General features: G+C 35.0%; 1 protein-coding gene across 3 annotated transcripts in view; it reads right to left on the bottom strand.

The window, feature by feature from the left end:
- The window catches only part of KANSL1 (KAT8 regulatory NSL complex subunit 1), a 164,330-nt gene that overhangs the window by 26,598 nt on the left and 112,853 nt on the right, over window positions 1-24,879 (bottom strand). For all 3 annotated transcript variants that reach the window (XM_074343409.1, XM_074343410.1, XM_074343407.1), the window contains 2 exons: window positions 12,098-12,210; window positions 11,030-11,225 (listed from right to left, as the gene is read on the bottom strand). In XM_074343409.1, the coding sequence (XP_074199510.1) occupies window positions 11,030-11,225; window positions 12,098-12,210 (309 nt within the window). The remainder of the gene's footprint in view (window positions 1-11,029; window positions 11,226-12,097; window positions 12,211-24,879) is intronic.

Consider the following 24,879-nt stretch of genomic DNA (forward strand, 5'->3'; position numbering starts at 1 on the left):
TGTCCCTATAATCCAATATACTTATATTTTATGCATTAAAAAAATCTATTCTGGTGAGTCCACAGATTTTTTTCACTGCCAAAGTTAGGAGTAGGAAATTCCGAGATGCAAGGAACAGAAAGAGAACTCAAAGCAGAGGCTGATCTTGGTCAACCAGCCAGGGAAGTGGCAAGGAAGTTGAACATCTACTCTGGGACCTTAGTGAAAAAAGCCAACTGAGATAAAGTGAAAGCCCAGTCATGATGCATGTTTAGGTAAGAGGTCCAAATTCATATTACCTTGTATGTGCAGGGAACTTAGGCTAAGAATTTGCCATTCCAAATTCACCTAGATTCCTGAAGTCTCTTCAGAAGCTAATGGAAAACTGTTTTTTAAGGACATTTTCATAGTTCAGGGATCACAAAACTCCTACAGAAAACACGCCTCCCTCACCCTGGCCCCAAATGAGCTCACTGTGGAAGACTGCAAATCATACAACAATATAGACTGATAAGAGACGGGCAGTACATTCAAAAAGGGGAAGAACTTGTCCCCAATAAGCTAGAAATAGAACAATTAGAAAACAACTTTAAAATAAGTATATTAAAAATTTCCAAACTGATAAGAGAAATAGAAGTCATGAAACAAGAACAGGATAAAAAAAAGAATGTTTGTAATAGTAACAAAAAATTCTGAATAAAAAGCACAAGTGATAGGTCTACCAGTAAACTAAGTGCAGCTGGAGAGAAACCTGATGAATAGGAGCAACAGGTCAGAGAAGAATACACAAAATAAAGCACAAGACGACAGATATGAAATTGCAAAGTATAAAAAGAAATTAAGAGATACAGAAGAGAGAAAGAGAAGATCCACAACAATCAAAAGACAGACATTCCACATTTAAAAAGAAAGAATAAAAAAGAGCTCACAGACATAGAAAATAAACTTACAGTTACCAGGCGGGAAAAAGGGGATGGGAAGGGATAAAATGAAAGTTTGAGATTTGCAGATACTAACTACTATATATAAACTAGATAAACCACAAGTTTCTGCTGTATAGCATAGGGAACTATATCAGTATCTTGTAGTAATCTATAATGAAAAAGAATATGAAAAGGAATATATGTACGTATATGTATGACTAAAACATTATGCTGTACACTAGAAATTATACAACATTGTAAACTGACTATACTTCAATTAAAAAAAAGAATCAAAAAGAGGAAAAAGTTAATAATGACTAGAAAAATTTCAAAACTAAAGACAAACAAGAACTCTCAAAATGACAGTGCAAACCAAGACCCAGAAGCTAACAACTAATTCATATATCTAAAATATGCCCTTTGATATTGCAAAACAAAAACAAAATCAGAATAAGGGGTTAGGGTAATGATTTAAGTTACCAGAGAGAAGATAAAGACACCTATAAAGAAATGACAATTAAACTGACATTAGAATTCTCAACAACAATAAATATTGGAAGGCTATGAAATTATCTTCAAAGTCCTGAATATATACAGTTAAGCCATCATTCAACAGTAAAGGCAATATATAACTGTGTACTTTGAAACATACACATATATACACACCCAAATTCTCACACAAAATGTAATTCTGTATGTTTTTAATACATAAAGATCAACTTTACAACTCATACTGTTGTTGGAAGGCTACTAAAGGGATGTATTCAGTATGCAGGATGCAAGATGCAACAGTGAACAAGATGGCAAAAGTACTGGTAAATGTAAATAAGTATGAACTTAAAAATGACTAATTTGGGAGGGATTTTAAAACAAAGTAATTAAGATAATAAAGATCAACTATAGATAATGAGAAGGAAAGATTGGAAACTTAAAAAGAGGCATTCTTAAGTCCTACTCTTCCCAAAACAGACAAATGAAAAGAACATTCAACTAGCCCCACAGACAGCAGAAAGGCATAAAAACAAGGCAAAGAAAAGTTTATGCTTAAAAAAAATTATGAGAAATGACTGATTTCAAACATAATGGTAACTGGAGTAAATGTAAATGGATTTAATAAGTCACCTCTTAAAAACACACCAAAAGCAAATTAACACAGAAAAACTGAAAATAAAGAGATGGAAAAAGATGTATCTAGCAAGTATTTACCAAAGAAACCTATTTAAACTAAAAGTATTAATAGAGATCAAAGGGGAAACAACGTAATGATGAAAGCAACTAAGATGAAAAAGAAGTAATAATCATTAACTAGGAAATACCTAATCAGTTGTCCTGGAACTATATGAATATGTATGACTAAAAAACCAAATAGAAAGGTGGGGTGGGAGATGGGGAAACAAGACAGACACCGTTTATGGGTGTAAACTGGCTACTAGTAGATAAATAAGTCCTGGAGATCTAATACACAATACAATGATTAGAGACAATGCCACTGTATTATAAACAATGAATGTGCTAAGAAACTAGGTCTTAATTATTCCCACTACAAAAAAAAAAAAATCATAATTATATGACACAGTAGATGTGTTAGCTAAAGTTACAATGGCAACCATACTGTACCTTTAACTTATACAATGCAGTATCAAACATATTTTAAAAAGAGAGAGACAAAGAGAAAGCAGACCAAATGATACAGAAGATATGAAGTTAATGAGCTCAAGACATAAGTTAAATTTAGAGCCCTGAAGTCAACAAACAGGGTATGGATATACTTACATCCACAAAACAGTTTTTTTTTTTTTAAAGAAATGTGGACTATTTACAAAAGCTAAGCTAAAATTATGTATATCAACATGGAGATCTTGAAAATAGTGAATTAAAACAACAACAAAAACCAAACACATATCAAAAAAACCAAACCCAAGTTACAGAGTATGTACCATGACAACATTTATATAAACTTTAAACTAAACACTGCATTTGCTCATGGATACATATATGTGTAGTAAAATAAAAGAGCTTGAATCAGGAGTATACACACCAAATTCATGACAGTGATTACTTCTGGGGAAAAAAGCCGGTAAAGGAGGTGACGGAAGATAAAAGGAGCATTGTTTATTTGTCCTTTTCTTTTAATATTAAAAAAAATGAAGTAAAAAAACCAAGATATTACCATTTAGGGTGATACGTACATAGATGTTTGTTATATCACCCTTTATACTTTATAAAATTTAAAAAATTAAGGGAGGAGGCAGGTAAACCAGTAAGTTTTTCTATACAGAGAACTGAAGTTTTTCACACAATAAATCCAATGGTACAGAAGAGCCCCAGAAAATCTGCAGTGGGAGTAAAAGAACATCCAACTATTTCAGAGCAGAGATACATTAATTTGCAAGTTGCTGAAACCTAGGAATCAAACTGGGAATAGCACCTATCAATTCTAGATTTAGAACTGAGAAAAGGATTCAACCATCATATGAGCAGCAGAGACAAGGACCAATGGCCAGTGTACTGAGACTAGTGTCTCCTCCCCAGATCCTATCGCCAAATTCATGCCCACCCAAGACCACAGAATGTAACCATATTTGTAAATAGGGTCTTTGCAGATGCAACTAGTTTGACATGAAGCAATACTTAGGGGAAGCCTTAAATCCAATGATTGGTGTCCTTATAAGAAGGCCATGTGAAAACACAGAGACAGAGACACACGGGGAGATGACCACGTGAGGACAGAAGCAGAGACAGGAGTTATGCTGCCACAAGCCAAGGAATGCTAAGGAATGCTCACAGAAAGTGGCAAGAAAGGATTCTTCCCTAGAGCCTTCAGAGGCAGCAAGGGCTGACACCTTGATTTCAATTTCAAACTTCTAGCCTTCAGAACTGCGACAGAAAACTTATACAGCAAACTACTAAATTTTTTCTAGTGATAAATATAAAGTCTAGAAAGGTCAACTCATTTTAAAGAGTGATGGAAAGAAAAAATAAAAAACCCCTCAGCATGGGGACTACAAGTAGAACACTGCAGAACAAAGGAAAAGAAAGCAAACTGGAAAAATTAAGAAAGAATATATTTCTAGAAAACTATTTATTAATCAAATTCAGTACAACAATGAAATTTTTGGCATCTCCAATAGAGTAAAAGATAACATAGCTTCTTTTATAAAGTAACTGGGTAAAATGAAAGTGCAACAAGGTGACATAAAAAGTAAATATAAAATCTAAAAAGAAAAAAGAATCTTAACCCATGGTAGCAGAATTAAAACCTACAATAGAGGAACTACAGGTAAAAATTGATACAGAAGTCAAAATAGGATGTGGGTAGCAAACTTAACTGTCTTATTCCTTTGCACAATTGGAGAACCAAAGGGATGAAAACAATGAGAGAAAACTTAACAGCTAACATGTGAACACTTATTATGTACATTCAAAATGTGCCAATCGCTTCCCATACCTAATTTAATGATCACAATAATGTTGTGAAGCAGGTAGTAAGAGCTAGATAAAAAGGGTAGAAAAGAGTAACAGACAAGTGGTATACTTAAAGAGGGGAAACTACAAACTTAAGGAATCAAAAACCAAAGCTACACTGTAAACCAGCTATATTTCAAAAAAAAACTTTAAAAACCACCAGAAAAAAAAAAGCTATTATAGAAAACTTAACAGTGCTATATAAAACACTAAAGTTCTGTTCATGCGGTTTTGCAATGATAAAAATGTTCTGTATTAGTATGTCTAAATATGGTAGCAACTAGTCACATGACTACTGAACACTTGAAACGTGGCTGGTGTGAGTGAGATACAAAATTTTTTTGTCTTAATTTTAAATAGCTATATGTAGATAGTGGCTACCATATTGGACAGCAAAGAGTAGAATCAGTTACCAATATAAAGGAAAGAAACTAAGACTGGCATCAGTCTAATTCTATGACAAAACAGAATAAACAATTGCTCTCCTCCTCCCATCAAAAGACATGGAACAGAGTTTTAAGGGATAAAGGTTATGATCTAAAAACCTGAAACATGGTCAAACTGTTGCTCAAATTACTGAAAGACTACAAATCCAAACTAAGAACTCAATAAATGGGCATATGAAGATATAAAAAGGCTGTTGGTAAACAATGAAATGTTACAAACAAAATAAGCCTTTAAATCTAGTTTCAAAACTAATTATAAAACTAAAAACTATTCTGTTTAATAAAATCCTCATTAAAATAAAAAATTTGAGATTAATAAATAGACCAAAACACCCTAAATCTTCTTTTATGATTCAAAATGCACATAGAAAACACAATGTTGAAAGTAAACGGATAAGAAAAACACATACACTACACATTAATATCAAGAAAAGAAGAATGTAGGCTAAAACAACTATTAGAGACAGGACCCAGAGTCACTAAGAGGATATAATTAGAGAAGACTATACTAGACACCAATAACTTAAAAAAAAAAAAACAAAAAAACACTATACCATAATATAAGCCTAAACTACAGAAATATCACTTTGAGCTAAACGCTATAAAAACCAGTAATTAATAACAAAAGTTTAAAAAAAAACTAACAATTTAGAATCTGGAAATGCAATTCTTAACTCGGGAAAAGAACTGAAGAACTCAAACGCAACTTAAAAATAGCAAGAACATTTCCTTCACACACCAAAGGCTGTGGGAATGCCATCGAAAACTATACTTACAAGAAAATTCAGAAAATTAAATGCTTTTATCATTATGTAATAAAGAACAGAAAATAAATTAACTCAGCATTTGAATAAAGACAGAGAGGAGAAAAAACCCAAGACCACAGGAAGAAGGAATTAACAGCACAGAACTGATCTTTGAAATGACCAACAGAAAAACTGCTGACATGATTAATCAAGAAAGAGAAGGCACACATAATTTAAGACTGAGAAATGGATATTAACCACAGACACAGGGATTTAAAAATTAAGAATGCATATCATAAAATTGTGTATGAGTAAATCTGAAAATATCTGAGAGATGGATAATTTTCTATAGAATAGATGCTGGTCTCAAATGGTTTTACCTTGAGTTCCAACACATTTTAAAGAATCTTTAAACTTTTCCAGAGCATAGCAAATGATAAATACTGTAAGCATCCCAATTCATCTTAAGAAGTTATCCTACATCAAAATTAATAGTGAACTTCTAAAAGTATTGCCATTCAAACCAGGAGTGAGATGTCTCATTACAACCAATTATTTCTCAACACTGTTTGAAAGTGCATCTAGACAAGCAAAAGGAATAAGAAATAAAGAGGTGTCAAATTGTTTGCCAATGAGAGAAAATTTTAAAAACGATAAACTGAAACACTGTTAAGAGTTCAGAAAACTGTTCAATTACAAAAAAACCAAACACCCAAAAAGAAACAGTACTCATAAAGTAACACTAACAGAAGAAAAGATCTCATTCACATTACCAAAATATCAAGAATGTAGATAGATAACATGTAAGAATTGAATGAAGAGATAAAATCTTGGACACACAGAGAAATTCTGTTTCCTTAATACTGTAATGACATTAGTTCCCTCTGAAGGAATTCCCATTAAAAACCCAAATGCAATGCTTATGGAGGAAGTCCAATATCAAAGTAAGGCTCTGTTAATCACTCTCTTGTTAATCACAGAATAGTAGTTCAAAGTATTTTTTTAAAATTCTTTTGTCTTGAGGATAGTTTATAAATAAAATATTAGACCTTCTACTTCCATCTATATCTATCTATTTATGGTGTTGATTTACAATGTTGTATTAATTTCTGATGTACAGCACAGTGATTCAGTTATACATATATATACATGCTTTTCCATATTCTTTCTCTTTATAGGTTATTAACAAGATATTGAATGTAGTTCCCTGTGCTACACATTAGGACACTGCCGTTTGTTTTATATATAGTAGTTTGTATCTGCTAATCCCAAACTCCTAATTTATCCCTTCCTTCTACTTCTATTTATCTCAGGCTTTCAAATTTTATTTTGCATGTGTTTTATAATGCATATATAAAATCCATATACGTTTAGAGGTTACTGTTCTAAGCAGTGGGTGATTTCTGAGTACTGTCAGTAGCTTTATTTCCTAAGGAACTACAATGTTCCACAACGCACTTTTGCTCCTTTCCAAAAGTTTGCCAAATATTGGAAAGCTGAGTGTCCAAAGTCTATCATGAGAACCCCCTTGTCAATAAAGAACATATCCAATTTGAGATCAAATTATTCACTTTTAATAGTGACCAGTCATTCTACCTCTACCATGTCACACTAGGTCTTAAAAGAGTCTTACATGTAATAGCCTATATACCTCAAGTGTAATATGAGAGAAAAAGAGAGGACCACTGGGAATTCTATAGAAGCCAACTTTAAAATATAACCCAGAGCAGTCCTCTTACACAGTTATACTCCAACACAGGCTATTGTAAAAATTTCCCACTTGAGTGTTTCTTCACTGACTTAGCTAATTACTAACATCTATCATACTAAACCTCTAAGGTGATGAAATACACAATGAGCAGCAATATAGGCAACTTTTAATGATCTGTCTTAACATTACAATGAAATCGTGATACAGGAAAGTACCCTGTGTTCTTCCCGGGCTTTACTGATTTCGTGAGATAACCTCACTCTCTCATTCTCAAAGCTCTCTGTCCTCCCAACTCTGATATTCACTCACCAAGCCCTTGTGATTTTTCCTTAGGACTGGACTACTTTTAAAAATCTCCTGTATCTTCGGAGTTTTAGAGTCTTTAGACTATTATTTCCTCCAGGATTACTATTGTTTCTTTGTGCCTCCTGTCTCTTTTGTGCCAATCCACTCCAAACATAAGCTACCTATAGATTTATCTTCCCAAAAATAGCTTCTGACACTTCACTGCTCAAAACTCTAAAAATTCTCTAAAATCTAAAGGATAAAACCTAAGTCGACATTTTGGGCATTCAAAGCCTTTCATTATTTACTAACAGGTCTCATTCCTGTTTATTTCCAACAAGTTTATCTTACTGAACCCTCTGCTGTAGTCAGATTTTAAGATAACAATGACATAAAAACAGCCTTTTAGGGACAAAAAGAAATGTTATCCTACACTGAAAATACATCTCAACTGTAAGTTATATTCTAATTTCAGAAATTCTGGTAACACTTGACAGAATATAGTGGTAGCCATGATTCAACTAAGATGGCGGTCTCGTAAAACACAGTAACTGAATGAATTCCCTGAAGTGAGTGTTTTATTTGGTTCTGGAATGCAGTAGAGAGAATTTAAAATGTAGGTAAGCCAGTAATACTGGCATTATCCATCTGTTTTTTACTTCTGTACTCTGGTAAATATACTAGTACCCACCTTTGCTGTTGTGGGCGGAGAAGAGGGGAAGAAGGGACTAATAACAAAGGTAATTTTAATTACCTCAGAAACATAGTTCCTGTTACTAAGATTTTCTTTTCTTCAGAAACTTGAAAGTAAATTTTATTACACTAAATGTGAACTACCATTTACCAATATCAGAAAACGATTTATCTGTTAATCTCTTTGCTACCTAGTTCTGTCACTAGAAAGTAAGCTCCATGAGGCCAAGGACTTTCATTCACCAATGAAACCCAGGTGACCTGAAGAACACTTGGACCACAGTGAGGATCCAAAACAATTACTGAATGAATTTCCTTGGCAAATCTATCATCTCAAAATGATAGCAAGACACTTACTCAGTAGCAAGTATTACTGAGCAAAAAGCCATGGATGACACAGTGAGCAACAAAGAGAGAATGGCCTTTGTCCCCAACTTTGGTGGAACTCCAGCATTTCTGCTATAACCAGCAAATTATTTATTTCCCAAACTCAGTTTATTTCTTTGTCTTATTTTCCATGTAGCTTACTTCTGTAAATGTTGGGATGACTCTGTTTTAGACACTGGCATCAGAACCAAAGGGTCTTTTGTATGCTTTCTACCTCTCCACTCTTGTTTTAAACATTTATGTGTACCTTCAGAAGTATATTAGTTTTCAGGCATGAGTAAGAAGCAGCCAGTGTCAACAGCAACAAGGAAGGCTTGCTACTTTACTTTAGTTTAGTTTAAAAAGAAAAGAACCCAGGAAGCCACCCTATGCTTCAGAAAAATTTTATAATACCCTTAGATGTCATAACACAGCAGCTAGCAAATTGCCAAAATAGAGATAGGACGCTATTTTCCGGAGGTGATGTTGCTGGTTGGTTTTTTTGTTTGTTTTTGTTAAAAGTATCAAAGGCATGGATAAAAACTACTTTCTTATATACTTGAAAGTAATGTACTGTTTTCTTTGCTTTCCCAATATCAACTTTTCAACCTCTCAGAAAATAATACAGATTAATAAAAAACTATTAATAAAAAGCTGACTCAAATGTCAATAAGAGAAACCTGCCAAATATCTTGTTCTTTTCTTTCATTTTGATAATTCAGGCAGTCTGAAGAACAGACAAGAAAGAAGTAGTACCTCGTGACAGTTAATACTCTCCTTTAAAAAAAAGATCACTGCAAAGTTATACAGTCCAAATGCATACTACGACAAAACAAGCCAAGCACTGAAAAGCCAGTCCAAATAATAATGCTTCCAACAATTATCTCCTCACCCCTCACATTTGCCCTCAATTTCTCACCAACAAATAAAATGTAATAGCTCTACTTAAGAAAGATTCCCCCTTCAATCAAACAGGCTATTTCTCTGTTCTCCTTTATAGAAACATGCTTTAAAAGCATTATAAATGTTCCCTCAATTCCTTCCCTCTCATTCTCTTCCAAACCTACTCCAATCAAAATTGCACTCTTCTCCCTCTAACAAAACTGCTCACAAAGGTCTCAAACAACCTTGGCCCTGCCAAATCCAATGGCCAGTTCTCAGTCTTCATCTAATTTGAGCTGTCTGCAGCATCCAGCACAGATGATCATTCCCTCCTTTCTGAAATATTTCTTCACTTGCCTTCCACATACCGTGCTGTCTCTTGGTTTTCCTTCTACGTCACTAGTCACTCCTTCCCAGTCTCTTATCTTTTACTCACATCTCTAAGCCTTGGAATGAAAATATGACTCAAGGGTAAATTCCATCTGAGCTCCCCTGCATTCCCTATTCCCTTCTTCTGTTGGCACTTTTCTCCCCAGCACTTAATACAATAGGACATATCATATACTTCATTTATTGTTTTATTTTCTGGCTCTATCCACTAGATTATTTCATGAGGGTAAGGATTTTCGTCTGTTTTGTTTAGTGTTGTATTCCCAGTGCATAGAAGAGATACAGCTTATTAGGGGGCTCAAAAAAATCGCTAAATGAGTGAATGAATTAACAAAACCAACGGTGTTAACAGTAACAGCCACTTTGTACTAGTAACTTGTCATTCAGGCCCCGCCAATAAGCAAATTATATACATTTCATTTAATCTGAAAACAACTCCATGAGATCTCTGAGCTATTGGGGGTGGGGAGGTGTGCTATTAACACAAATCACAAAACTACTAAGTGGCAGTGCCATGATTCAAACCCAAGTTTGTCCTCTTCAAAGTTAATTCACTTAACTACCGCATGGTATTATTTTTACTGGAGTATTACTTCATTAGCTTGGAATAAGCCCAACTCTGCCATCTGAAGAGTCAGCAATCAAAAGCTTCCTGTAGCTATGAAATAATCTCCATTTTGTCTGGGAAGACATTCGTTTAATAACATCAATTCAGAAATTTTAATGGAGATTCTATTTGAAAGGAAAACATTCCACGTTGCCATTTTCAGTGGTATCAGTACAAATGAGAAGACACCATTACTCTCCTTCAAAGTGCTGGTGGCAGAACTTACAACTTCCTGTCTCCCATTTCTATTAAAAATATCAAGCCACTGGTTTCCAAATCTGGCTGAAGACTCACTTAGAAGCTTTTCATTTTTTGAAAACAAGATTCCCAGGCCCAACTCCAGAGCAAATGAATCAAAATCCTAGGAGACAGGGCTCAGGAACTTAGCATTTTTTTTAAAGCTCCCCAGGAAACCTTGGTGATTAGCTAAGTTTGGAAAACACCAGTTAAATGAACCAAAGTTGGCAAGAGACTAATATCTCTATCTGAGCATCTGGCTCACTGTTTAACAATGACCACGTCACACTGGTACTGACCTTCTTGGAAAGAGGAACGATGCTGTTGGGTCGAACAAGCCTCCGTTTCTTACAACTCAGCACAGGACGTGTTCGGGCTGCCACACAGGTGCCATCAGTTGATGAAGAAACTAGATTCAGTCGTTGCTTTTTATGTAACTGTTCCTCAGCATCAGAGCTGTCACCTGGAATGTGGTCTGTCAAGACAGGCTGAAGACTATACAAGGGAAAGAAGAATATTCACTTCTCAGAAGACCAAAGGAAATAAAGCCTCGAATACTAATTCAACTGCCTCTACTCGCAAACAATCACAGACACAAGCAAGTATCCTAGAACAGACACAGCTCATCTCTTGATGAGGACGTCCGTTCATCAGAGTGAGTGTGTTCTGTGACTGTGCTCGTCCATAGGGCTTTTGGTGGATGTTAACTCTACTGTGTCTGAAAAGCTCAGAAAGTAAGTGAGCTCAGGTTCTCTTATTTAAGTTCTCTTCTATAACAAAAACATGAATTAAAAAAAAGTTTAGAATTCTTACTCATGTTTCTCTTCATAATTGTATGAGGTTTTCTCCTTTCACTAAAAAAGTTTAGAAAATCACAACTGGTAAAAAAATGATGAATCCTGCAAATGTTAATAAGGTGCCTGAGGATCAGTCCTCCTGTGAAACTTGCCTTTTAGGGATGTGCACCCACTGTTCACTTCCAGGTGGATTTCTTGATCTTTCAAATACAGATTTAGAAACACAGCCTTTAGAGGTCTAATCTGTTCTAGAGTAGAGGATTTTATGTAAACACTTCTGAGGAATTCTACCAAGACAGAACCAATCACAATGATTCACAATAACTTTAGGACTTTTTATTTTTCTCCATGCTGAGTCAATTTTAGGCCACAGTAAGTACAAGGAAAATAATTAGCATGCTACTTAATATATACTTGCTACAGTAGGAGGTACGCACAATATTGTGAACTGATAAGGTTTCTGCTTCTTTAAACAAGGGTTAGTCCTGGCTAGGGGTAACTAAGAGCCTCAAGCTCATCTTTTACATGCCTGCTGAGCACCAGAAGTGTGCAGAAGAGGTTAAAACTTACGTGTTAATAACTCCATTGACAGGTCTCAATGCCCCACATGATTTGGTAGACAATGACTCTGAAGGATGACCAGAGGCACCATGGTTTTCCAGTGGCTGAGAAACAGACTCAATCTTAATGAGGAGGAAAACGAAAATATATTAGCAACATTAAACCAACAGCACTAGACTGAATAGGAGCACTATTTCATTTTAATAAAATACCTAAAATTTCTGATGACCAACTTGAAAAACAAAATTCAAATGTGGAACATAATTCAAGTGCTTCTTGGATCTGTCTCTCCTGGGCTAGTTCTAACAAACCCCAAATAAATGCATTTTTTGGCCTTAAAACAACAACAACAAACTCACATGACTGAGGAAACAAAAATAATTAAGAATATCAATCAGCTTTTGCTTTGGGGAAAAGGGGGGTGAAGAATTAAAATATTTAACAGACTAAAGTAGTAAAGTGTCTACTGATGGAAATGACCTAATTACATAGAACAGAAACTCAGCAATTACATAGGAACAGGAGTCTTCAAGTCTTCAATCTAAGGGTCAAGAACGTACATAAATTCAGTATCAACCAGGGGGAAATTTAAATGTAGTTAATATCTGCTTAACTTCACAGTGTATGCTGGAAGCTTGCTTCCAGAAAACCATACTTAAAAAAAGATATATATATATATATATATATATATATATATATATATATATATATATACATACACACACCCTTGTGATAAAAGAAATAGAAAGAATAAAATCTCAATGAGAACTACCTAATATTATTTATTAGGTAGTAACACTGTCTCTGGACTACACAAATCAAACACAGCTGACTCTTGAACTGCTTGAGTGTACTATAGGTGGACATTTTCCAAAAGTAAATACTATACAGTCTGTGGTTGGTTGAATCCACAGAAGTGGAGGAACCATGGATAGGGAGGATCGACAATAAATTATTCACGGATTAAACCCTGCGTTGTTCAAGAGTCAACTATATATGTTTAGAATATAAAATGAAAAAAGGGAGTGGGAAAGAATCTGGAAAAGCCTGAACCTCACTATTTCAAAACAAATTATATATTTACTAGACTAAAAGGGCCAGGGGCAACCATGAGATGTCAATCACAAGAAGTTTCTCTGCAGTACAGGTACAGGCAGTAAAGCCACAGATGAGTTATCCCTCGGCTCTGCGAGTTGTTGCCATGCCACAGAATGGCTGTGATCTTTGTCTCCTCCTTACACTCAAACTGACTTTAGGGTGTTTTGATGTTCCCCTTCCTGTAACTGTTACCAGTACATATCAAAGCCAGTATTTTGAGGCTGAAATTCTACTTATCAATATTGTAGGGGGAGTATATAGCTCAGTGGTAGAGTGTGTGCTTAGCATGCACAAGGTCCAGAGTTCAATCCCCAGTACCTCCATTAAAGATAAATAAATAAAAACCTAATTACCACCCTCCACCCCCCAAAATTGTTGAACTTCTTTGATTTTTATATACCCCCAAGGAGAAAACACCGAAGGATCTGCAGACCTGAGAGCAGTCTCAAGAAAGGACAATCGATTGGGAAGCTAATTTGAAAAATAAAAATTATCCAAAAAGCTAGATCAAAGTATATAAACAGACAAGACACATGAGCAAACACTGGGGAAATGTTCTGTCTTGTTAGAAATCCTATTCACCTACTGTCATCACAAATACCTTGAACAGCTGTATTAGTCAAAAATGCCAAAATTATGTTAAATTTGGCTAAAGTACTCACTGCCTTAAAAGTCACACTGATTTCCTCTTGAAAAGTAGTAAGAGTTATAAAGATGTTCACATCCTCTGACAAAGTATTTTACTCAGTCCTTAAAATCTATCTTAAAGAAATAACTCAACAAACACATCCCCCAAAATCTTATATACAAAGGTGTTCACTGCATAGGATATATGTCGATAACCTAAATGCTTAACATCTGAGGCATATAATAAATTATAAATTGTCGTATACCAAATCAGAATATTAAAAATAATCATAAAGGATATTTCTTTTTCCTTTATCCAGAATAATATTTAAAGACAGAAAATAACACAGTCTTATATGTAGAAATGATTCAGGAAAAGCGTTAAATTCAGAATATTCTTAATACAACTGTGACTAAAAATGTACTTATGTAGATAATGACAAGACAAAAAGAATGTTACAGAGGCAGAATAGGATTACTCTGAAATTTTCTTTATATTTTAGATAATATTTTTACATTAAAAAAAAATAGCCCAAACCCAAATATCCTCCTGAATGCTAGTGAGGATTTACTATTCAGGGGAAACCTCAAGAAGCCCAAACAAGTATTATGGCATGACAAAGGATGGGATTTAAGATTCAGCAGATGTGTGACTCTAGGCATGTTACAGCTTTCCTAGATTTCAGAAGTTCTGGTTTAGATGAAAAAATTTCAACATGAAAACACTGTAACTATAAACTTTTTGTTAGTTTGATATTGATGTAAAGAACTTCCGTCAGTTTTATATTCAGTTAAAATAAGAGCTTTCAGCATTAGGTTATGACAGAGATCTGATATACACTACATGTTTTATTTACAAAGTGCCATGTTTAAGTAACAGGCTCACTTTCCATTTGATTAAGATTTATTTTGTAGGGATTATGGAGAATTAACCACTAGAATACCCATCAAGACAAAATGTTACCATTCTTTAACAAAATCTCATTTCAAAACAAACATACCTTCTTATAGAAAGCCCAAAGAAGAAAAAGCATAAATCATGAGTAATCTCACCACCTATCGATAACTACTGCTAACAACCTATCCTTGTTTTACATGCCTACAGATCTATAGTATATGTAAAGGCCATTAGTCTTCAGTGTATCTTACTGTTTTCCTTGGAGGAACCTGAACTTCCCAAATTAAAACAGAAGTCAATAGGCAAAACATTATTTAGCACAAAAATGTTTTCAAGGATACAGAAGCATACAGCAATTAAGAGCATAAAGTCTGAGAGGGATTCCAGTCCCAACCATACAAAGAGGCAGTGAATATCAGAAGGGATCTGCTTAGAATACCTGAGGATATCCTGTAATCACCCTGAGATCCAAAAGCAGGGCACTGGGGCAACCAGGTTCATCACTCATTCTCAAATTCAAAGAGCTTAAAATATTAACCTCAATCCTCCAATAGCGTTCCACTTAGAAAAAAGAAAATCACAACTCACAAACACATGTAATTTTACTTACGAGTTTCTTAAATGCATTCACATTGCCTTAAGGAAAAGTGAACAAACACTCCCTCATCCTGCAGTCCAAAGGGCTACAAAGACAGAGGGTAAAGAAACACTAACAAACACTTCACAAATGTGAAATCCATATACTACTTTAAGCTTGAGCATTACTATTGCAGTGCTTTACATCATTAGTATTTTTAGGAAACTAAAGCATAACTCAGGTATCTGTCATTAAATGGGGAACTGTAAAAACAATGGAAGTATTTAAGGCTCTACCATCTAGAAAGCAGGAGTTCTTACAGAGCTTCTCTTGAATTTTATGTGATGCTCAGATCCACTCTGAGGGTACATCCATACCACAGCCAGAAAAGAGCAGAAAAGTTGAAGTGGGAGATAGAGTGCTTCTGCAATTCCCCTTTTCTCTAAAGCAGAGCCCCAGGGAATTACCTTTTGAGACAATCTCAGAGTTAAAGGTAGCAAGGAGGGTTACTGAAGTGATTTTCTCCCCCCTAATGTAAGGGCCAGGTGTAGAGAATAAAACGATTAACAAAGCAATGAAGTTTAATGAATTTAATTTTGTTATTCATATAAAGCAGGCACCTGTCTGATTCATTACTCCACCCTCTTGGCCGGATTAATTGTGACAAAGAGCCCTTAAAGAAAAGCTAGATTAAATTAATGTTTATGGAGTAGATTTTCCTGCGATTTAAGAACTGACATTAACTGGATTTGTTTTACTAAAAAGTAGAGAAAGTAAGGGAGTAAAAATCGAAAGGCACAAAACTTACAAACGTAATAAAATAAAACTGTAACTGCAAGATATGTATGTGTGTATTTATGTATCTTTATTCAAGTAAAGCCATGTCATAATTGAAATACCATTTTCTTAGATGCACCACATTTGTCTACAAATTTTAACAGTTCTGTTTTGGTTAGTTATTGCCTTTCTGACAAACAGTATCAAAATGGAAATAAAAGGCTAACTGAGTATAAGGAATTCAACTTTTAATCCTGGGTCAAGATGCTCTCCATCTCAATGATACTCAGCATAGTCTTGCTTAAAATTACCCAAATATTGTTGGCCCATAAAAAGGATACCAGTCTTTGCCACGAACTAGCACCATGGCCAAGAAATTATAATTGGAAGTGGAGCTTTCTGAAAATTCCAGTTCCACCAAGTTACTGATCCAGGCTTCAATTTCTCCATATGTGAAATGGGACTATGTGCCTCACCTACCTATGTCTCTGTATTGAGGTTAAAATCTACATAATTACATTAAAAAGGAATTTTGAATTATTCATTTAAAAATTTCAACCAGCATAATGCTGTTACAAGTCCAGACTACTAAACCTAAGATTTACTTATACTTACTAACACCACTGAAACTACGTATCTAGAATCTAAAAGGACAACTGCAAAAACAGTCCTATAAATTCTTACTACTCAAGTTACTTACCCACAGTCCAATTTATTTTAAAGGTCTTAACTGGTCAGTGTTTTTTTTTTAAAATACTGTAGATCAAACATTCCCTAGCCAGTACCCATCCTTCTAGCCTCTTTTCTTAAAACGCTCCTGGGGCCAACACACCATTCATCCTCCCTAATGACTACAGAACTTCAAGGAAAAGAACGCTGTTCCTGTGTAACCAATGGTAGGAAGATTGTACCTTGAATTGTTTAAAAAGAAAAATCAATCGTTTAACATTGTTAGCATGCTCTTCTTCTGGGAAAGCATTAGTCCTTCGCTTAATAGTTCACTTGTTAACCCTATCAATTCCACAAAGTAAAGAAAGGGTAAAAAACTGAGGCTTATTTTACAAATAGAAACAAACACAAATAATAAAATCTGCTCATTTGTGGAAAAAAAATATAGGAAGGATAATGCAAAAACTAATGAAATTGGCTACCTACAGGAGGTGGGAGCACAACAGAAAGAAGGTGGAAATGAGAACAGGGGAAACAGCCTTCTGTATACCTTTAACTTAGAACTGTAGTAATGTTTCACACACTCAAGAAATAATAAACATCAACTATTGTGTTGGTGGGGGCAGGGGGGAAGAAATGGAACATGTAGTAACAAAAGAACCTAACTCTTACAAAATAATTGCATTCTCACACTGAAAGGTGTTAGGAGGAAAAGAACCGACCTAAGTATAACTTTGGTTACACTGACTGTATACTACAGGACTAACATACTGTATACAATATTGTACTCTGGTTAGTAAATACATTTTTCACAGGGGTATGAGTTGGCAATTATTAAACTACTTTATACAGTACTAAGATTGAACAAATAAGTATCAATGAGGAAGGAGAAAGGCTGTGGTGTTACAAGGTGTTAGTATAATCTCATGGTTTTAACATATATACAGATGGGTAGATAACGAAATATGTCTCTGTGTAAGCATGTGTTAGCATACATGCAGTACTTCGCAGCTGAAGTCCTAGAAGCAATGATACCATGCAGCAATGAGCACAAACAACTAGTACCAGATCTTGGTTTCAAAACCATGTTCTCTAATAACACAAACTAAGGCTCGAGCAGGTAAAATGTAAGATGAGCCTGTGACATTCTGTGCCAGAAAGTAAATGCTCAAAAAACAAGGGGGCATGTTGAAAGGACAAGGCACCAAATGAAGGAGGTCTCAATGCCAAAAGCTGAGATAACTGGAGCAAGTGAATAACTAATAACAGTAAGAGCGTAATCCATGAAGTAAAATTATTATCCATGAAGCCATTCTGAAATAAACAACTGATTGACTAAATAAATGGGGGGGGGGGACAGCTCTTTCTAATAGAATTCCAATGAACAAATGTAGAAAAGAGAAAATCACCACCTAGCAAACACCACAGTAATAATTGTTGCAGGCAAAACCCGCCAATGGATGGTAAAATTACGGACTAAACTGTAATGAGTAACAGAAATATGCATAGTATCCCCCTCCATAAGATAGTCATTTAATACAAACGGAAAAATACTAACTTTACAATGGAGAAACCTGGCTGGCACCACCTTACCTAAGTGAAAAAAGCTTCCGCCACCATCATGTACTCCTAATATGGTGCACTGAGAAGGGCACAGTATCACTTCTGTGGTGTTAGTGCAAAACACGCAAAACCTTTAATGGCAAAACATTTGGCAACTCCTACTTGAGGAACACTACACAAAATAACTGACCAATACTCTTAGGTCAAGGTCATGAAAGACAAATAACGTGCTTACATACTGGAAGAGACTTAAAGAGATACGATAACTAAATGCAATGTGGGATTTTGGACTAAAAAGGAAGGCATAAGTGAGAAAATGAGTGAAACGAAAAAAATCTATGGAGTCTGTATCAATGTCAATTCCTGGTTTTGCAAACTGTTAACACAGGGGAAGCAGGATGAAGGGGGTGTGGGGACTCTGTGTACGACTTCTGCAACTTTCCTGTAAGTCTGAATCAGATTTCATTCACACAAAATCTGCTATCAGTCTACAGCTTCCTATCACCTACAAGAATGAAGTATAAGCTCATTAAAATAAATACAAAATTCATCACGAACTGGCACAATTATCCAAAACTCCATCGCAGAAAAGTATGTGTCGTTCTTCTGTAATGCCAGGCTCTCTCAAGCCTCTTTTACATTATACAAGCAGTATCCTCCCTGCTGGAACTCACTCTCCACACCAGGACTCTGCGTAAGTACATCATTCCCTATGGAGCTATGTTTCCTGAAGAACTAAGAATTCTTCCCCTGTTATATACCTGTTGGAATAATACGAAGCCGTCAAAGGAGGATATCTGGTTCTGCTTATAGGTGTTTCCTAGACACACAGCGCAGTTTGGAACAACAATGAGCTTTTACCAAACACTGTCATAAACACATTACAGTTTAATAGTTAATTATCAACAACCCTAAAGAAGTAGGAACACAACCACACTCTTTCCCAAAACCTCTGAGGACCTATGTTACGGCAATTTATTCAAACTTTTAAAAAGTCATATATTGCATATACTAGGTAAGTGACTCAAAAATCAAATCCAAATCCAAATCCAGAGAATGCACAACATCAAGAGTGAACTGTAATGTAAACCAAGGACTTTGGATGGTTGTGACATGTCAATGTAGGCTCATCAATTGTAACAAACATACTACTTTGGTGGAGGTGTTGACAATGGGGGAGACTACGCAAGTGTGGAGCAAGGTGTACAGGAGAAATCTCTGTACCTTCCGCTCAATTTTGCTGTCAACCTTAAACTGCTCTAAAAAATAAAACCTTAACTTTTAAAAATCAAATACATCATTATTTCTGCTTCAAAAAGCTATGGATAATTAAAAATATAGTCATAGAAGTATTGTGTCAGATCAGATTTTGCCACCAAATGAGTTTGACACAGAACTTAGGAGAAAAAACAATTTTGGTTCTCAGAGATCTTTGGATTTTGGAAATTCAGATAATGCACTAAGGACTTGTATTATTATTCCTACTTTACACAATAAGTTACGGGAGTGTGAGGAGGTGTCTATGTATATGTTCTATAAATGTCTATCAAGTCAAGGTGATTGGTAGTGTTCTTTGGATCTTTTATATCCTCAACTTTTCATTTAAAGTCATTCTATCAATTTCTTAGTGAGGAGTACTAAAATTTCCAAATATGGTTATGGACTTCTCTATCCCTTTAGTTGTATATATGTGTGCTTCATGTATTCGAAGCATCCACCTTTATGACTGCTACATCTTCTTGATTAATTGACCCCTTTACCATTGTAAAATGTCATGTATCTCTGGTAATACTTCTTGTCTTAAAAACTATTCTGCTGATAGTAATATACCTATAATAGCTTTCTTATGCTTACTGTTCATAAAGCATTATCTTTTCCTATCCTTTTATCCCCTAGAGATCTGAGTTTCTAATAGGTATCTTTTGCCTTTAGCTAAAAAAATCCCTTCAACATTTCTTTCAGTGCAGATACTCTGCAATAAATTTTCTCTGCATTTATCTAAAAATGACTTTATTTTGTCAACATTTTAAAAAGATTTTTCTTTTCCTGTACATAGAATGCTGAGTAGGAGGTCCTCCTCTCACTCTTTAAGATTTTTAATGTCTCACTCCATTATTTTCTGTCCTCCATTGTTTCTGATAACAAACATTGATCCTTATCAATGTTTTGTGTAGAATGTATCATTTCCATCTGGCTACTTGCAGAATTTTCTTCACATTTGATTTTCACGACTTTATATTTCTCATGCTTACTATTGAGTTTCTTAAATCTATAAATTGATCTTTTTCACTTAAACATCCAGCCATTATTTCCTCAAATTTTTTCCCCTGTACCATTCTCTCTCTCCACCTTCTGGAATTAAAATCATATATATTTACTGTTTCCCCAATAAACAGTTCATTTCTGAACATTTTTACGTTCAGTCTTTCTGTTCTTGGGTTTGATAATTTCTACTGATCTATTGTGTTCACTGACACTTTCTTACAGTTTTCAATCTGCTGTTAAGTGTTAGTAAATATTTTACTCAGATATAGGAATATCTCAGAGATACTGCAGGTTTGGTTCCAGACCAACACAATAAAGCAAACCACATGACTTTTTTGGTTTCACAGTGTATATGAAAGTTATGTTTATACTATACTGTAGTCTGTTTAGTGTGCTATTATCATCGTGCATTTTTTTAAAAAAGTACATTCCTTAATTAAAAAATACTTTATTGTTAAGAAATGCTAACCATCATCTGAGCTTTCAGTAAGTCAATCTTTTTGCTGGTGTTGTCTCAGAGAATATGGAGGACCAAGGAGAGGGAGAGAGATGGTGAAATGGCTGGTCAGTGGAGCAGTCAGAACATACAGCATTTACTAAGTTTGTTTATAAGGACCGCAATTCGTGGTGTTCCAAAACAATTACAATAACACCAAAGATCACTGATCACCATAACAAATATGGTAAGTAATGAAAAAGCTTGAAATATTGCAAGAATTATCGAAATGTGACTCAGAGATGTGAATGAGCAAATGCTATTGGAAAAATGGTGCCTACAGACTTGCTCAACAGTGTTACCACAAACCCTCAATTTGTTAAAAAACAAAAACAAACAAAAAAAAAACCACACGGTATTTGTGACACACAATAAGCAAAGTGAAATAAAATGAGGTATGCTCGTATTGTACTTTTCAATTCTACAATTTTTGTTCTGCAAGTTTCATTTGATTTTTTTTTTTTTGGTTTTCACCTCTGTTGAGATTCCCACATCTGCTATCTTTTTTTTCTTATTGAAGTATATCTGGTTTACAATGCTGTGTTAGCTTCAGGTATACAACAAAGTAATTCACAAAAAACATACACATATCTTTTTCCTCTCACTCTTTTTATAAATTTTTATATGTAATATAAAAAAATCTCACACTTTTATTCAATAAAGTTTTGGAAGACTAGCCACTCTCACCACTTTTGCTCACTATCTTTTACTTTAAATCTTTAAAAGCAGCTAATAAAAATATGTTTAAGTTCTTATTTCCTGATTCCAGCCTCTCAGACATTTCCAAATCAGTTTCTACTGACTACTTTTTCTCATGACTAAGGATCACATTTTCCTGTTTACTGTGATGTCTACTAAGTTTATGTTATATTACAGACATTGTATATGTTATAGAGACTCAGGATCCAGTTAATTTTCCCTGAACTGTGTTAATTTTTGCTCTAGCAGACAAATTTCTAATTGGCTAGAAGCCAAGTAAACCTTGATTTCATAGCGCTGGTTTTATGCTTTTAAACAGACACATCATGGAGTCTATTTTGAATTTCTCCTTAATTCTATAATGAGTCCCTTTGTCCTGGTAAGTCTTCAACTCCTAAGGCATGAGCCTTCCTTGGTTTCAGTGTAAGGCCCAAGGTGTTCACAAGTCTTGTTGGGATTCGAACTCCAAATTTTGTCTTCCCTGCAGTGGGCAGCCACTACGTTCTCTGTTCAGCTCTTTCAGCCTACAACTGTTCCTCTCTACCAGGCTCTATCTGTATCAAATCCCTCCAGAACACGTGCAGTTGAGGAGTTAGCTCAAGATCTGGGAAGAATTTATAAAGACTGCAGGGCTAAGCTTTTTCCTCCACCAACCCCTCCCACACCCCTACCCATGACTCCCTCTTTGCCATTATTTCTCCCTCAATTTCTGGTTATTTGGCAGCTGTGAGCTCCATCCTCTGACAATATACAAGCCAGTGAGACTGTGGCTCTAGCTGAGTTCAAGTAGCACTGTACCATATGAACCGAGGAGGCCTGTTATCTCTGAGAATACTTTTTGTTTGAATTTTTTTCACCTTCTTTGGTAATTTTTAAGTACATTCTTCACCTACCGAGTAACATGCACAGGCTCTAAGTTAGCTCTTTTTTCTTTTCTTTTCTTTTTTTGCTTATTACTCTTTCTCAGGCAGGGGAAAGAGGACTACTATTTATTCAAGAGAGCAAAGAGGGAAGAGGAAGAGGCAAAGAGTATGTTTCAGAACACTGGAGAGTAACTCTCAAAAGCTTTTTACATTCTCTCTTTCCTGGGATACATTTTTTTGTTCAGAAGGCTTTTAATTTCATATTAGAATTTGTTAGTGCACAGCTGACTATCAGCAGCTACAAAGCAAAGTCAGAGGCCCTTAGTTTCTTTCCTCCACCTACTCTTACCTTTCAAACCTGCCTCTGAGTTAGAATTCAGATGAAGAAGTTAAAAGAAAAATGGGCATTTTTCTAGCGGTTTTCCTTAGATCTTCCCTTCCTTTCCCCCCGGCCTCCTCATCTCAGGGAATATTCCTTGCTTGTATCCATGGCTCAAAAAAGGCTCACTCAGCACCCAGTCTCCAGTTGGGTACCTTTAAGAACACCTTAGTGTCAGCTATATCTGTACTGTGCTCATAACCAAAGCAGACAGATATTGGCTCTGTCAAGAAAGAGTCCTTTAAATCGAAAATAAGGCAAAAATATGATTATGTGTCCTTTTCAGCATAACCCTGGAACATTAGGTAACAGACCCATCCAAAGGCCATATGACTCTCCATAAATTATTTAACTTTGTTTTACTTACTATTTATAATTGATTAGCACCCAGATGCCTTAAGTTGGATGTTTATTTTTAGAATATTGACAAGCTTAAATTCATTTGTGTCTATTTGAAAATATAACTCCAAAGGTTATGACTTTATTCTACAGGACATTAATATCTATTTAAGCTACTGATTAATCTCATTCTAGCAATCTTCCTTTCAATGACCACATACACAAATCAGTATCTGTTATCAAGATACTTTATCTGCCACTATCAGAATTCCCACCTTAATCAGTAAGTCACTATATATTTCTTTAAAAACTATGTCTAACTACTTGGAACTATATTTTGACACCTTAAAAAAGTCCTCTGATTTTCGGTTGTTGTTAATCCCAGTGAGCTTCCAGGAAAAAAAAAAAATACAAAAATAAAACAAAACAAAAAAACACCTCTTACTTACATAATTATTTTAAACCACAAATCTTCACATGTTTTTTAGCGGGGGTAAGGTAACAAATAAAAAAAGGCAATAAATGCTTCCATTGGGTGGGGGGGATAGAGAATAGGGTGGCTAAATGTTAAGTATGATCATTTACCACTGCCCCCGTCAAGTGTGACCTAAGATTTTTTTAAAGCAAAATTTAGAAGACAAGGTGTAATCAATCACTTTTCACAAAAGAAGCTTGATAATAAAAAAGGCAAAATTAAATATGCTTTCCTACAATGAAAAGCTTTGTCTGGCAATTGACATACTAGGCATAGCTTTGCAAATAGCTGGCATTTTTCAAATGGCGAATTACCTTAAAGTCATTTAATGTTTTTTAAGGAATACAGGCTTTGCAGCCCACTCACCTATATAATAAACAATAAAAATGTACTGCCTTCTGTTTCCTTTAGAATGTCAGACACTTGAAGGTTTTTCATAAAGTATGCATACTTTACAAGAAAGGCAGTGGTTAACCTCTCCTCGAAGACAATAAGTGACAGTATATACTTAATTGTTTTCATAATAATTATTTGAATCCAAAAAGCAATCTACTATACAACGTAGAAACTACTGTGGCCAACATAGTGAAGAATGAAGAAGATGATCCTGACCTTCATGAACCTTACAATCTAATACAGACTATACAAATGCAAGTGGGTAGGGAAAGGGACAAGTCCTTCATGGAGTGGGTACACGTGCACATATGTGAATGCGTGTAACTGTAACAGTGAGAATCTATAAAACAGTGAGAGACTGTCATGTTCTATCTTTCACAAGTGCTGAGGTGAGAGAAAATGGACTGTAGGAGATTAACTGAAAATTTTTGGAATCCCTAAATACTGTACACACAATATATAAATGTCTACATAAAACTTACTCCCAATCACATCTGCCTCAAGCCTCAGGTTTCCTGTACCTATCATGCCACCAGCAATAGCTGACCTTCCAACTTACCCATGTCTTCTCTCTCACTTGTAACCATTTTTTTTATCCTGGTTAGAGCAACCACTAACACAGTTTCACAAATCACTTTAAAAACGTTACGGATTTATTTGGTGGTACAAT

Source organism: Camelus bactrianus, chromosome 16 (assembly GCF_048773025.1).
Source record: "Camelus bactrianus isolate YW-2024 breed Bactrian camel chromosome 16, ASM4877302v1, whole genome shotgun sequence".
NCBI classification, from domain to species: domain Eukaryota; kingdom Metazoa; phylum Chordata; class Mammalia; order Artiodactyla; family Camelidae; genus Camelus; species Camelus bactrianus.